Genomic DNA, 16,762 nt, shown 5'->3' with positions numbered 1-16,762 from the left:
CTTTTGAACTTAATCCCTCTATTAATGAAAGCTAACACACCATACGCCTTCTTAACAACTCTATCCACCTGGGTGGCAGCTTTCAGGGAACTGTGGACATGAACCCCAAGATCCCTCTGCTCCTCCACAGTGCCAAGAATCTTTCCATTAACCCTGTATTCTGCTTTGAAGTTTGTCCTTCCAAAATGAATCACATCACACTTTTCAGGGTTAAACTCTATCTGCCACTTCTCAGCCCACTCTGCATTCTATTAATGCCCCTTTGTAACCGAGAACAGCCCTCTGCACTATCCACACCTCGACCCACCTGCATATCGTCCGCAAACTTACTAACCCACACTTCCACTCCTACATCCAAATCATTTACAAAAATCACAAATAGAAGAGGACCCAGAACAGATCTTTGTGGTACAGTACTTGCAACTGAGCACCATGTTGAATATTTTCCGTGCAAGTAGGGGTAGAAACTGCAGACAAATTGGCCATGATAGTTCAGTTTCCCTGCAGTCCAGGGAGATGCCAGAAGACTGGAAATTGCCAATGTTACACCCTAGTTTGAAAGAGACTGTCAGAATAATCTCAGCATTCGCAGGCCAGGTAGTTTAACTTTGGAAGTGGGAAATTCCTAAAAACAGTTATTCAAGATAGTTATCAGTACTCACATGGAAAAAGGTGGACTCACGAGGAGGAGTCAGCATGGATTTCTAAAGGCAAGAGATAACAAGGTGTAGAGCTGGATGAACACAGCAGGCCAGGCAGCATTAAAGGAGCTGGAAAGCTGACATTTCAGGTCTGGACCCTTCGTCAGAAAATCTAAAGGAAAGCCTGTGTTTAACCAACTCAGTTTTTTAAAGAGGTAACAGAGAGAGTTAATGAGGGCAATGCTTTTAAGTGACATACATGGTTTGCCGAAAGGCATTCAATATAGTGCCTCACAACAGACTTGCAACGAAATTTGTAGGTCATGGAATAAAAGGGAAATGGCAATATGGATATAAAATTAACTAAGAAAACAGACAGTAATGACCAATTATAAGATAACAAAATGTGAGGCTGGATGAACACAGCAGGCCAAGCAGCATCTCAGGAGCACAAAAGCTGACGTTTCGGGCCCAGACCCTTCATCAGAGAGGGGGATGGGGAGAGGGTTCTGGAATAAATAGGGAGAGAGGGGGAGGCAGACCAAAGATGGAGAGAAAAGAAGATAGGTGGAGAGGAGAGTATAGGTGGGGATGTAGGGAGAGGATAGGCCAGTCCAGGGAAGACGGACAGGTCTAGGAGGCAGGATGAGGTAGTAGTTAGGAAATGGAGGTGCAGCTTGAGGTGGGAGGAAGGGATGGGTGAGAGGAAGAACAGGTTGGGGGGGTGGAAACAGGCTGGGCTGGTTTTGGGATGCGGTGGGGGAGGGGAGATTTTGAAGCTTGTGAAGTCCACATTGATACCATTGGGCTGTAGGGTTCCCAAGCGGAATATGAGTTGCTGTTCCTGCAACCTTCGGGCGGCATCATTGTGGCACTACAGGAGGCCCATGATGGACATATCGTCTGAGGAATGGGAGGGGGAGTTAAAATGGTTCGCGACTGGGAGGTGCAGGTGTTTATTGTGAACCGAGCGGAGGTGTTCTGCAAAGCAGTCCCCCAAGCCTCCGCTTGGTTTCCCCAATGTAGAGGAAGCCACACCAGGTACAATGGATACAGTATACCACATTGGCAGATGTGCAGGTGAACCTCTGCTTAATATGGAAAGTCATCTTGGGGCCTGGGATGGGGTGAGGGAGGAGGTGTGGGGGCAAGTGTCGCACTTCCTGCGGTTGCAGGGGAAGGTGCCGGGTGTAGTGGGATTGGAGGGGAGTGTGGAGCGGACAAGGGAGTCACGGAGAGAGTGGTCTCTCTGGAAGGCAGACAAGGGTGGGGATGGAAAAATGGCTTGGGTGGTGGGGTCAGATTGTAGATGGCGGAAGTGTCGGAGGATGATGCGTTGTATCCGGAGGTTGGTGGGGTGGTATGTGAGAACGAGGGAGATCCTCTTGGGGCGGGTGTGCCAGGTGCGGGGTGTGAGGGATGCGTTGTGGGAAATGCGGGAGATGCGGTCAAGGGCGTTCTTGACCACTGCGGGGGGAAAGGTGCTGTCCTTGAAGAACGTGGACATCTGGGATGTGCAGGAGTGGAATGCTTCATCCTGGGAGCAGATGCAGCAGAAGCGGAGGAATTGGGAATAGGGGATGGTATTTTTGCAGGAGGGTGGGTGGGAGGAGGTGTATTCTAGGTAGCTGTGGGAGTCGGGGGCTTGAAATGGACATCAGTTTCTAGCTGGTTACCTGAGATGGAGACTGAGAGGTCCAGGAAGGTGAGGGATGTGTTGGAGATGGCCCAGGTGAACTTGAGGTTGGGGTGGAAGGTGTTGGTGAAGTGGATGAACTGTTCGAGCTCCTCTGGGGAGCAAGAGGCGGCGCCAATACAGTCATCAATGTAATGGAGGAAGAAGTGGGGTTTGGGGCCTGAATAGGTGCGGAAGAGGGACTGTTCCACGTAGCCTATGTTCCACTTCTGCTTGGTTCGCAATAAACAACTGCACCTCCCAGTCACAAACCATTTTAACTCCCCCTCCCATTCCTCAGACATGTCCATCATGGGCCTCCTGCAGTGCCTCAATGATGCCACCCGAAGGTTGCAGGAACAGCAACTCATATTCCGCTTGGGAACCCTACAGCCCAATGGTATCAATGTGGACTTTACAAGCTTCAAAATCTCCCCTTCCCCACTGCATCCCAAAACCAGCCCAGTTCGTCCCCTCCCCCCACTGCATCACAAAACCAGCCCAGCTCGTCCCCTCCCCCCACTGCATCCCAAAACCAGCCAAGCCTGTCTCTGCCTCCCTAACCTGTTCTTCCTCTCACCCATCCCTTCCTACCACGTCAAGCCACACTTCCTAACTACTACCTCTTCCCGCATCCTAGACCTGTTCGTCTTCCCTGGACTGACCTATCCCCTCCCTACCTCCGCACCTATACTCTCCTCTCCACCTATCATCTTGTCTCTCCATCTTTGGTCTGCCTCCCCCTCTCTCCCTATTTATTCCAGAACCCTCTCCAATGAAGTGTCTAGGCCCAAAACGTCACTTTTGTGCTCCTGAGATGCTGCTTGGCCTGCTGTGTTCATCCAGCTTCACACTTTGTTATCTTGGGTTCTCTAGCATCTGCAGTTCCCATTATCAGTAATGACCAATTGATATTTTTTGGGCTGTAGGAAGGTTTATGGAGATCGTGAGCGCCGGGAACAGTTTCCAAGTTTGCAGATGACACTAAATTTGGAAGAAGTATAAACTGTGAGGAGGATAGTGTGGAATTCCAAAAGGGCATTGACAAGTTGTGGAAATGGGTAGATTACCCAGTGGTCACAGGAGGTGTACGCCAAAAAGAAGATGAGCCCCTCTTCCAGATATCCAAAGTCAATGGATACCCGAAAAATTTGGTCAGAAGATAGAACACAGAACATTACAGCACAGTACAGGCCCTTCGGCCCTCGATGTTGTGCCAACCTGTCACACCGATCTCAAGCCCATCTAAACTACACTATTCCGTGTACATCCATATGCTTGTCCAATGATGACTTAAATGTACTTAAAGTTGGCGAATCTACTACCGTTGCAGGCAAAGCGTTCCATTCCCTTGCTACTCTCTGAGTAAACAAACTACCTCTGACATCTGTCCTATATCTTTCACCCCTCAATTTAAAGCTATGCCCCCTCGTGCTCACCGTCACCATCCTAGGAAAATGGCTCTCCCTATCCACCCTATCTAACCCTCTGATTAGATGAGGTTGGTTGGCTCGCCGAGCTAGTTTGTCATTCCGCAGACATTTCGCTACGGTGCTTGGTAACATCCTCAGTGCAGCCTCTGATGAAGCGTTGGTGTGTTTTCCTGTCTGGTTTTTAAACTCTGGGGTCTGTTGAGATGGATTGCCCTACTTCCGGGTTTCCTCCGTAGTGGAATGTATATGGGGTCGAGTTCAATGTGTTTATTAATAGCATGCTTCATGGAGTGCCACGCTTCCAGGAATTCTTGGGCTTGTCTCTGCCTAGTCTGTCCCAGGATCTTGGTGTTGTCAAAGTGATGGTTCTCCTTGTCCATGTGGATTGAGATGAGTGAGTATTGGTCGTGTCTTTTTGTAGCCAGTTGGTGTTCACGTACTCTTGTTGTGAGTTTCCTTCCTGTTTGTCTGATGTAGTGTTTCTCGCAGTCTCTGCATCGACCCCATATACATTCTACTGGAGTGGAAACTCGTAAGTGAGGCAATCCATCGCTATGGACCCCGGAGTTTAAAAACCAGGCAGGAAAACACACCAATGCTTCCTCAGAGGCTGCCCTGAGGATGTTACCAAACAGGGTAACGAAACATCTGTGGAACAACAAACCAGCTCGGTGAGGCAACCAACGTCAACACCCATAACCCAAGCTACAGATCTGCTCCAAAACCTTGGGTCAGATTATGCCTATTACATGAACGACACCAGGAAGATACTACACGCCCCAACACACTCATCACACTACCTTACATCAGGAACACATCTAAACTGACCATAAGACTGCTACGACTACTGGGCATCAGACTATCTCACAAACCCACATTAACCCTATGAGAACTGCTCACCCGAACCAAAGACCCACTACCTACTATGGACGGGATAAATGTCATATACAAGATTCCTGCAGAGACTGTGACAAGCACTACACTGGACAAACATGAAGAAAATTAACAAGAGTACACGAACAGCAACTGGCTGCAAAAAGACATAACCAATTTTCACTTATCTTTATCCACATGGATACAGAAAACGACCAATTCAACTGGGACAACACCAAGATCCTGGGACAAGCAAAGCAAAGACAAGCACGGGAATTCCTAGAAGTCTGGTACTGCACTAAGAAAGTCATCAACAAACACATAGAGCTCGAGTCCATATACACTCCACTGTGAAGGAAAACCAGAAGTGAGCTAATCCAGCTCAACGGACTCCAGAGTTCAAATAACAGGCAGGAAAACACAACAGCACTTCATCGGAGGCTGCACTGATGATGTTACCCAACAGGATAATGAAACGTCTGCGCAAATACAATGAACCAGCTCGGCAAGCCAACCAACCACAACATCCACAACCTGAGCTCCAAATCCATTCCAAAACCTTTCCCTTCTCTCCTTAAACCTATGCCCTCTAGTTTTGGACTCCCTCACCTTGGGAGAAAAGACCTCAGCTACTCACTCTATCCATGCCCCTCATGATTTTATAAACTTCTATAAGGTCACCCTTCTGCCTCCAACATTCCAGGGAAAATAGCCCCAGCCTATTTAGCCTCTCCCTGTAGCTCAAACCCTCCAACCCTGCCAACATCCTTGTAAACCTTTTCTGAAACGTTTCAAGTTTTACAACATCCTTCCTATAGCAGGGAGACCAGAACTGCACGCAGTGTTCCAAAAGTGACCTAACCAATGTCCTATACAGCCACAACATGACCTTCCAACTCCTCTACGACAACGGATGCAGGGATGAGGACCTGATTATGGTGACAGATTGATGCAGTTGGGACTGACCACTGTAGATAGTAGGCTGAGAAGAGATCTGATTGAGCTTTCTAAAATCATGAGCAGGATGGATAGGGAGATACAGCAATGCTATGTGAGAGAGACAAGATGAGTACATTGATTTAAAGTTATGGCAAAAGAAGTAAAGGTGATGTAAGGAAAAACTTTTTCACGCAGCAAGTAGTTCGGGCATGGAATAGGTACTGTTTAGTAGAGGCAGGTTCAACTGAGGTATTCAACAGGGAATTCATTGATTATTCTGATAAAAAAAAGTGCAAGGGTATGGGGACAAAACAGGATATTGAATTATTAACAGAACTGGTACAAGGATGATGGGCTGAATGGCCTTCGTCTGCATCGTAACAATTCTGAGAGAAGAAATTTCTCCCCATTCTTGACTTAAATGTGCGACCCCGCTACTCGAAGATTTCAATCCTTTGGCCCTAGACTCTCAGCATTATAAAACAAACATCTGTGGAGAGTGAAAATCTGATACAAAAAGCAGAAATTGCTGAATAAACTCAGCGTCTGCGATAGAGAAAACAAAGTTAATGTTTGGAGTCCAGTGATCCTTCTCCTCACCTACTCTGTTAAGTCCTTGAAGAATCCACACGATCTCAATGAAGGACTGAAATAAACTTTACGCTTTCTTCACGTAAAAGTGATTTAGTTCTAAGTTTGTCGTCGTACCTAACACACACACACCACGTTAAACTCCGACGACCATCACTGTTTTCCCGCCCTGTCCTCTCGCCCTGTCCTCTGGCAGGTGCCCTGGCTGACACCTTGACGCGTGCGCACCTCGACGCTCGCGTCGGCTGCCGGCTGGTGAGCATGCGCAATGAGGTGGACTGGGCCCGGCTGCCGGCTGGTGAGCATGCGTAGTGTAAGTTTCAGCATTCGGGCACCCGCTGTCTGATGGTGGGCGTGCGCAGTGTCGCCAATGGCCTGAGGCGAGCAGGTTCTTCTGTTTCGAGTGTCTTTCTTCCTCACGATCCTCTTGCCCGTCGGAAGGAGCAGGCACTTGTTGTCACTCTATTCGTAATGTCTCCTGCGCTGTGATACGAAGTCTGGACGACCTTTGATTTGGACACTGAGGGAAAAAAAACTTCGTAACTTGCTGCGGCCTGGAATCGAGTCAGAGCCCCTGGCCTGTCTTTCCGCGCAGTGAAGTCGCCGCAGGTCCGACAGGAGGTAAAATACATCGGGAAGGGGTAGGGTTGAGAAAATATCAATAAACGTATAAGAAATAAAAGAGTTTAGATCGAGCTCCTCCGAGAAATGAGACCAGAATTAAAATGAAATCAAGTGACGGGTTGACCCTCCATCTAAATTTGTCTCCCCTCCACCCCCCCGTCTCCCGCCCTCACTGGCCCTGATGTGATAGCTTCAGCCTATGGAATCACCATCCAGTGATGATATCTGACTTGGAAACCTTGTATCAATGTAGTAAATACTACCCTTTGAGGCAAAACCCAATGCTCGAACAAATAACAGGAAGCCTGTCCAATCAGCCGCATATGTTGGATCCCCATTAGAAAGAGCAAGCTCCTTTACAAGATGAAGTAGCGACCATTTCTGTACGTATTTGTATATTTTACAATACTATGGTCTGCTTTAAGTACTGTCTTCAATATCTTTTTCCTGCCAAGTCTGTTCAACAGGAAAATTGCGTGATCAAAATATTGTAAGAAGTAGCTTATTGATTATAGGAATAAATTTAGCTCAGTTGAATAGATTTTTTAAAATGGATGAATCTTCAAATAATTTGGGCAAGATAGCTATTATTATTAAAACGGGTATTTTATTGACGTTTACATTTTCCAAATTGCTGAGGAGGATGGCGCTAAGTAGAAGCAAGTGTTCTAAAAAATACGTGGGGGACAACCAAATTGCTGAGGAGGATGGCGCTAAGTAGAAGCAAGTGTTCTAAAAAATACGTGGGGGACAATCAGTCATTCTTGCATTTTTGGGAATCAGTTATGGTGCAGTAATGTAGGGGCCCTTAGAATTTAAAAAAATGACAACTTGGGGGAGGAAATTTACATTCTTGGTGAAGTACAAGTTTTATAATTTCAATGATAAAAATGTGCAGCTGTCTAACTGTTGTAGCTAATTACTTTAACAATGTAATTTCTTGCCAGCATTGAATACATCAGGAACGATCAGCTTTTAGTGCTACATTTTGGTTTTGCTATTGTTTTAATTTCTTTTGAGCTATTTTTCCTTTTGCTCATTTGATGAAAACATTCCAGTTTAGATCTGCTCATCCTTAAACTATGACTGGATGAACACAGCAGGCCAAGCAGCATCTCAGGAGCACAAAAGCTGACGTTTCGGGCCTAGACCCTTCTGAAGGGTCTAGGCCCGAAACGTCAGCTTTTGTGCTCCTGAGATGCTGCTTGGCCTGCTGTGTTCATCCAGCTTCACATTTTATTATCTTGGAATCTCCAGCATCTGCAGTTCCCATTATCTCTTAAACTATGACTTTTGTTTTGTGGAAATTGGACTGTAAAATGGTAGATGTCAGTACACTGCTGGGTTGTAATTACAAAACTATCCAGCATGAAGAAATTGATTCAGTGACCACATTGCTTTTGTATGTTGCAAGTGATCATGTTGCTTCAGTAAACGTGGTTCACCTTGTCTTGAATAACTTGAAATGGCACTCCAGTATGACCAATACATTAATTTTCAAGTATTATGGTATATCCCCATTAGTTTTATTCAAACAAAAACTAATTTGTTTGAGAGATAATGGGAACTGCAGATGCTGAAGAATCCGAGATAACAAAGTGTGGAGCTGGATGAACACAGCAGGCCAAGCAGCATCTTCGGAGCACTAAGGTGCTGCTTGATCTGCTGTGTTCATCCAACTCCACACTTAGTTCAAACAAATTAGTGATAACAGCTTCCCCAAATGTTGTAGAATTTGGATTGAGTATATGAGTTGTATTGCTGTCCGGTGAAAGAGTTAACTTCAACTTTATTCTTCATCAACACAAAATACATAAAGTGCCAGAGAAACTGAGCAGGGCTTTGTCGATCTGATTAACAGCCACAAGACTTTTCTCTCTACAAATGCTGCTGGTTCTGCTGAGTTTCTTCAGTTTGTTTTTGTTTCGGATTTCCAGCATTCACAGTTCTTTGTGCTACCATGGAATCAAAATAAAACCAGTGGTTCAAATGGTTGCGTCATTTAAGACTGATGTTTCAGTGAGTCACCAGTAGGCACATATGCAGATCTAACTAAGTGTTCATGTTTTGTTAGTTTACCTTATACTGATTAAATTGCCAGAATTAAGTCTATTTCTCCTTTTCAGGCCTTGAATATTTATTCCTTTAATTTATTGGCTGGGAGCATGAGTAGCATGTGATGAATTTTCCTGAGATGGTAGGGAGTAAAACAAGTGAATTTCCTTTGACAGGGTATTTCTCAAATCTGATTTTGGTTGTAGTCAATAATGACATGTTGATTTGCCTGAAGGTTAATTGTTTGCTGACACTTGTTCCCTGAGCCATTTTTGTGATAATTTTTCTTTGTGATGGTTTTCCATTGCCTTCCGTTCATGAGGGCAGGCCAAAGAAACAGTTCCAAAGTCTACCTCAGCTGAAACAAGAATCAAATCCAAGCTATTGGCATAATTCCAAATCACATGTCAGTAATCTAGGCAACTGAGCTAACCAACGCATAATGGTTAATAATAACAAGAGCTAATACGTATTAACTAATAACAAGCATGCAATGCTGTAGAATATTGCCAAAGTGAGAACAGTAGAACCATAGAAGCGTGGATGAGCAGAGAGATCTCGGTGTCCATGTGCATAAATCCCTGAAAGTTGCCACCCTGGTTGATAGGGCTGTTAAGAAGGCGTACGGTGTGTTAGGTTTTATTGGTAGAGGGATTGAGTCTTGAAGCCCTGAGGTCATGTTGCAGCTGTACAAAACTCTGGTGCAGCCGCACTTGGAGTATTGCGTACAGTTCTGGTCGCCGCATTATAGGAAGGATGTGGAAGCGTTGGAAAAGGTGCAGAGGAGACTTACCAGGATGTTGCCTGGTATGGAGGGATGGTCTTCTGAGGAAAGGCTGAGGACTTGAGGCTGCTTTCGTTAGAGAGAAGGTTAAGAGGTGACTTAATCGAGACAAATAAGGTGATCAGAGGATTAGATAGGATGAACAGTGAGAGCCTTTTTCCTCAGATGGTGATGGCTAGCACGAGGGGACATAGGTTTAAACTGAGGGGTGACGGATGTAGGACAGAAGTCAGAAGTAGATTCTTTACTCAGAGTAGTAAGGGCATGAATGCCATGCCTGCAACAGTAGTAGACTCGACAATTACGTGGTCATTGGATAAAGATATGGATGATAATGGAATAATGTAGGTTAGATGGGCTTCCGATTCGTTTCACAGGTCAGTGCAACGTCAAGGGCCAAAGGGCCTGTATTGTACTCTAATGTTCTATGTTCTATAGAATTTTACACCACAGAAGAGGACCATCATATTTATTGGAACCATCTGAAAGAGTTTGATTATTTAGGCACAGCCTAAACTTTTCATTTTCAACCGTTGTTGTATATATGCCGCTTCCAGTATTCTTTCTGGCATGTTTCCATGTTCTAGCATCCACTGCACTAACAAACTCATAACCTCTCCCCCATTGCTGTGATCTTAAGTTAATGCTTTTCACTTTCTAACTCCCTGATGTAACAACATTAATAATATAAATTATAATGGAATGACAACATTACAATGTAGGTTGTAAGTACAAGAAATATACTCCACGTTGTTATTCAAGTGATTGCATAGCGTGGTGCTGATATTCTTTGGAGAAACAGCACTTGATCAGATCTGCTGTCATTATTCTAGTAATTTATCATGTTGGGTAGCATCCATTGCTGGCATTATTAGTGACCAGAGACGAGACGGTGTGGAGCAGGAGGAACACAGCAGGCCAAGTAGCATAAGAAGAGCAGGAAAGTTGACATGTTGAGTCAGGACCCTTCTTCAGAAATAGGGAAGGGAAAGAGAGCTGGAAAATAAATAGAGAGAGGATGCATGGAGCTGTGGAAAAGTAGGTGGGATGGTGGTAGGTGGATGAGGTAGGGAGTGGTGGGGTGGGTGGGAGAAAAGATGGACAAGTTGTGTCAGGTCAAGGAGGTGAGAGGGAGGATGTATGGGGCTGGGGAAAGGGTAAGATGGGGTGGATGCAGGTAGGGAGTAGTGACCATCAGTATTTTGCCTTGTTCCACTCTTTATTTCTCCCTGCCTTGCAACTGGAAACTGTATTCTGCCGTCCGCATGACAAATTCTGGAAGTCCATTCTTGGGCCCGTATGTCACTCAACATCTCTTTCCTCTTTAAGATTCTCATTTTAGTAAATGTTTGATTCCTGTTTTTAATGAGAATTAATGGGAATCGGGCAAATTCTCTGCTATTTAGAATCATACCTTGCACATAGAAAGATGGTTGTGGTTGTTGGAAATCGGTCATTTCAGATGCAGGACATTTCTGCAGGGTTCCTCAGGTTAGTGTCCTAGACCCAACTATCCTCAGCTGCTTCATTAATGACCTTCCCTCCATCGTGAAGCCAGAAGTGGGGATATTCATTGATGATTGCACAATATTCTGCACCATTCACAACTCAGATACTGAAACAGTCCATGTTCAAATGCAGTGAGACCTGGACAATATCCAGGCTAGGCTGCAAAGTAACAAATAACATTGGCAGCACACATGCCAAGCAATGCCCATCTCAAGTAAGCGACAATCTAACCACTGCACTTTTTCCTTCAGTGGCTTTATCATCACTGACTCCCACCACTGTCAACATAATAGGGGTTACCTTTGACCAGACACTCAGCTGGACTCGCCATATAAATAACATAGCTATAAAAGCATGTCAGATGTTAGGTGTACCACATCGAGTAACTCATCTCCTGATTCTCCATACCTTAACAACCATCCACAAGACAACTCAGGAATGTGATGGCGTATTCCCCTCTTACCTGGATTAGTGTAGCTTCAACAACATTCAAGAATTTTGAGACAATCCAAAGGACAAAGCAGCCTGCTTGATTGGCATCACATCCACTCCTACCACTGAAATGGAATAGTAGCAGTTGGTACCATCTAAACTTTGCTCTGCAGAAATTCACTGAGGCTACCTAGCATCTTCTAAACCCCCAACCACTATTGTCTAGAAGAACAACAGCGGATACACGGGACCACTACACCAAGCCATTCACCATCCTTCACTGTCAATGGATCAAAGTCCAATACTTCCCTGCCTTCAGACATTATGGATCAACCTACAGTACGTGAACTGCTGTGATTCAAGAAGACAGTTCTCAAGGGCACTTAGGGATGGGCAATAAATGAAGGCTGGCCTGCAATGTCCACATGTTATTAGTGAACTAAAAAAAAAACCCCACCTCTTTGAACAAGCTTTTGATCACCTTCCTAATAACCCCTTCCTTGAGCTGTCTTTTTTTTGTCGTATGTACCTTAGTGGTGCAGTTTGAGATATTTTAGAATGCTAGTTGTGTTGTATAAGTGCAAGTTACTGTTGTAGTGTTATATAGCTCAAACTGGTGTCTCCATAAACAAGATGTTTTGTATAATAAAACCTGTAACTGTATCTAAGTGTACTGGATATAAGAAAATTCCACACTTCTGAAGCACGAGTGATAATGCTACAGTTGTACGCACAAATTGTAAATTCGGGACAGGGTGTAAAAGTTCATCTACACATTTTTTTTTGCTAATATTTCAGATATTTTTGAATTGTACAAGGCCAGTTCATGCCAGACAGCCAGGAGAGCAATGTTTGGACACTTTAACAGTGTGGTTATTCTTGATCAGAGCTATTTAACTTCTGATTTGTTCCATTTCAGTTTATGTGGGTTGTGTTCAATTTAGTCTTGCAGCTGAAGTTGTGTATTTTATCTGGGGTTTAATCTTTCCCTACTGTTGTCATGCTTGCTCTGATATTCGTTATTATTTTGCAGTATCATGAACGTAGCAGCATTTCCTTCCCCTGCTGCTGATATGGCTGAAATTAACCGCATCCAGTATGAGATGGATTACACTGAAGGCATTAGCCAGCGAATGAGAGTACCAGAGAAGCTACAGGTTGCACCAGAAGATGGTGAAGACAGGTGGGCAAAAGGAGATTGTCAGAACAACACAGTTGTGATGGAGGTGCCAGAAAGGATTTTTATAGCAGGTACTCTATTTATGGTTCAGGCCAAAACCGTAGTATAGAAATATTATGTCACAACTACATTACATTAAATGTACAACATTGTAGTAAGTATTTGGCCCAAAAGGTCTAAAGTATTGTTTATACTTCATACCGACCTCCTACTTCATCTAACTTTATCAACATGTCTTTCTAATTTTTTCTCACTTATGTATCTAACTTCTTCATAAGTACATCAATGTCATTCATCTCAATCACTCCACCTAGTAGCATTATCCACATTCGCACCACTCTCTAAGTAATGATATTTTTAGGCGGTTTAAAGATCATTTTTAAGAGTGTCGAACTGGAGGGCATAATTTCAGAGGAACAGGTCAACCAATTAAGACACAGGTGAGGCTTTTTTTTAAGGGGAACATTAGAATCATAACACTCAAATTTAGATTTACTGCCTACAAAGTTGCCAGAAATCTTCCAAAAGGCTCAACGTTCCAAACAAAAACAAAGTTGCTGGAAAAGCTCAGCATCTGGCAGCATCTGTGGAGGAGAAAACAGTTAACGTTTCGGGTCCGGTGACCCTTCCTCAGAACTGATGATGGCTGGGAAAACGTCAGTTTATAAACAGAAAATAGGGAGGTGGGTGGAGTAGGGAGTAAACAAAAGGATAGACCCCAAAGAGAGAGACAGTTGGACAGACAAAATAGTTGCTAACAATCAGGCTGGGAGGGTGAGTAGTTGTTAACGGGGACTGTTAGTGACTAACTTTAAACAGGGGGTGTGTAGTAACAAGGTCTGATGTGTGGGGTGGGGAGCTGGGACATGGACGAGTTTAGGCCCTAAAATTATTTAACTCAATATTGAGTCCGGAGGGCTGTAGGATCCCCAAGCGGAAAGTGAGGAGTTGCTCCTTCAACTTATGTTGGGCTTCACTGTAACAAGCTGGAGACAGATGTTGGCCAGGGAGCAAAGTGGTGCATTGAAGTGGCAGGCAACAGGTAGTTCAAGGTCTTTTTTGCGAGCAGAACATGGATGTTCTGTGGAACAGTTGCCAAGTCTATGCTTCGATTCCCCAATGTGGAGGAGATCACATTGTGAACAGCGAATGCAGTAGACTAGATTCTTGGAAGTGCAGGTGAAGTATTGCTTCACCTGGGAGGTATGTTTGGGCCCTTGGATATTGGGGAGGGGGGAGGTAAATGGGCAGGTATTGCACCTTCACCAGTTACAGGGGAAGAACAAAGAAAGTTACAGCACAGGAACAGGCCCTTCGGCCCTCCAAGCCTGTGCCAATCGAGATCCTCTGTCTAAACCTGTCACCTATTTTCTAACAGTCTGTATCCCTTTGCTCCCTGCCCATCCGTGTACCTGCCCAGATACATCTTAAAAGATACTATCATGTCTGCATCTACCACATCCGCTGGCAATGCTTTCCAGGCACCCACCATCCTCTGTGTAAAGAACTTTCCACACATATCTCCCATAAACTTTCCTCCTCTCACTTTGAACTCATGACCCCTAGTAATTGAGTCCCCTGCTATAGGGAAAAGGCTTCTTGCTATCCACCTTGTCTATACCCCTCGTGATTTTGTCGACCTCAATCAGGTCCCCCCTCAATCTCCGCCTTTCTAATGAAAATAATCCTAACCTACTCAACCTTTCTTCAGAGCTAGGGCCCTCCATACTAGGCAACATCCTGGTGAGCCTCCTCAGTGCCCTCTCCAAAGCATCCACATCCTTTTGGTAATGTGGCGACCAGAACTGTACGCATTGCTCTAAATGTGACCGAACCAAAGTCTTACTCAACTGTAATATGACCTGCTAACTCTTGTCCTCAATACCCTGTCCGATGAAAAAAAGCATGCCATATGCTTTCTTGACCACTCTATTGACCTGCATTGCCATCAGTATCTTCTCCAGTAGCTTCCCTACCACTGACATCAGGCTCACCGGTCGATAATTACCTGGATTATCCTTGCTGCCCTTCTTAAACAAGGGGACAACATTAGCAATTCTCCAGTCCTCTGGGACCTCACCCATGTTTAAGGATGCTGCAAAGATATCTGTTAAGGTCCCGGCATTTTCCTCTTCCGCTGCCCCCCTAACCTGGGATAGAAACCATCCGGACCTGGGGACTTGTCCACCTTAATGCCTTTTCACATACCCAACACTTCCTCCCTACTTATGCCAACTTCACCTAGAGTAATCAAACATCTATCCCTAACCTCAACATCCGTCATGTCCCTCTCCTTGGTGAATACCGTGGGAAGGTGCTGTAGGCAGATGGATTATAGTGTGGAAAATTGTGAAATTGTGCTCTTGGTAGAAAAACAGATGTGCAGCATATTCCTTTATCTGTAAGATGTTGTAAAATGTAAACATGTACAGGGACCCATGTACCTTTGTCAATAAACCAATGAAGATAATAGGCAGGTGCAACGTTCTATTAAGTCAGAAGTTACATGACAGCAGATCATAGTCCCAACTGGTTTATTTAAAATCACAAGCTTTCAAAGTGCTGCTCCTTCATCAGGTGAAGTGAAGGAAGGAAGGAAGGCATACGGGCACAATATATAGGCAGAGGGATAATAGCAAGATAATCCAAGATAATTAAGTGTCAGCAGCTGAGTACAAATTGTGACAGGTTGAATAACAAGTCTTTGTAAGCAATCAAGACTGACAACAGATTAATACAAACGTTGTAAGTAAAGTGCCAACAGCTGAATAACAAATGAAGGGATGACCTATGAACTGATTAATTAAGGCAGAGAGATAATTACAAATAATCAGAATTGAGATGATGCTAGAGACAAACCAAATGGCAAGAATAACATGATTAGGTATCAGAGTCGCATGACAAGGATTTAATCAAAGTAATAAGTAATCAAAAACTATACTAACTAATAAAGGTAGAGAATGGCTATTTAACCTGCCGATATTATGCTCTCACTATTTGTACTTACCAGTTGACAGTCTTAATTACTTCAAATTGTCTGGCCATTATCTCTCCATCTGAATACTCTGCGCCTGTACGCCTCCTTCCACTTCACCTGATAAAGGAGCAGTGCTCCAAAAGCTTACGAGTTTAAATAAACTTGTTGGACTCTAACCTGGTGTTATGTGACTTATGATCTTGTCCACTCTAGTCCAGTACAGACATCTCCACATCATGGCTAACATGCTATTAGGAAGACTAATAAAATGTCGGCCTTTATCACAAGATTATTTGTGTACAGGAATAGTGAAGTGTAGCTTTAATTGTATAGAAGCTTCGTTAGACTACAGCCTGGACCCAGTTTTGGTCTCCTTATCTCAGGAAGTATATTATTGCCAAAGAGGGATTGCAATGAGGGTTCATCAGACTTGATCCCAGGTTGGCAGGACTGTGTTATGAAGAGAAACTGGGACTCCGCTCTCTACAATTTGGAAAAATGAAAGGTGACCTCATTTAAACTGACTGAATAATTAAAGGGATGCACTTGGAATACTTCACCACGGGGAACTGTAAAAGTTCAGCCTTTCTGTTTGCTTAAGGTAGAAGTTGATAGATATCTGATTACTAGTGGCATATGGGGTTGTATGGATGAGACGGTATAAGCCATTGAAATGTTCAGTCAGCCATGATTGTATTGAATGGTGGAGCAGCCCCAACAGCCTACTCCTGTTCTTAAATCCTATGGATTTTTTTTCTCTGAGGGCTGTGAATCTGGCGTTTTTTACATTAGAGAGATATTGAGGCTGGGTCTTCGTGTATATTCAAGGCTGAGAAAGATTTTAAGTCACTAAGGAAATTAATGGTTATAGCAAAACCTAAGAAAGCGGAGTTGAAGATTTTCATATCAGTCATGTCATCGAATGGGGAAGCAGACTCAGTAGACCCCATTTCCTATTTGTACATCTTATCTGATTGGGTCCTCCCTCTCTCACCAGTGCTTGCAATGATGAAAGTGTTCCCACGCAGCAGACTCCTGAAGTTTCACAA

The 16,762-nt window shown here is 44.2% G+C and overlaps 1 protein-coding gene across 6 annotated transcripts in view; it reads left to right on the top strand.

Annotated features, from left to right (window-relative positions):
- Positions 1-6,470: 6,470 nt before the first annotated feature.
- Positions 6,471-16,762, top strand: part of mffa (mitochondrial fission factor a) — a 42,235-nt gene continuing 31,943 nt past the window's right edge. For 5 of the 6 annotated variants that reach the window (XM_048542299.2, XM_048542294.2, XM_048542300.2 and 2 more), the window contains exons 1-2: positions 6,471-6,773; positions 12,590-12,807. In XM_048542299.2, coding sequence (XP_048398256.1) covers positions 12,594-12,807 — 214 coding nt within the window. In that variant the 5' untranslated portion in view covers positions 6,471-6,773; positions 12,590-12,593. Of the gene's footprint in view, positions 6,774-6,853; positions 7,160-12,589; positions 12,808-16,762 lie in introns of those variants that run through there. The other variant, XM_048542295.2, reaches the window with a different exon arrangement.

Source organism: Stegostoma tigrinum, chromosome 14, assembly GCF_030684315.1.
Source record: "Stegostoma tigrinum isolate sSteTig4 chromosome 14, sSteTig4.hap1, whole genome shotgun sequence".
NCBI lineage: Eukaryota > Metazoa > Chordata > Chondrichthyes > Orectolobiformes > Stegostomatidae > Stegostoma > Stegostoma tigrinum.
The sequence above is the reverse complement of the archived record's forward strand: the minus strand, read 5'-3'. Positions and strand labels throughout refer to the sequence as shown.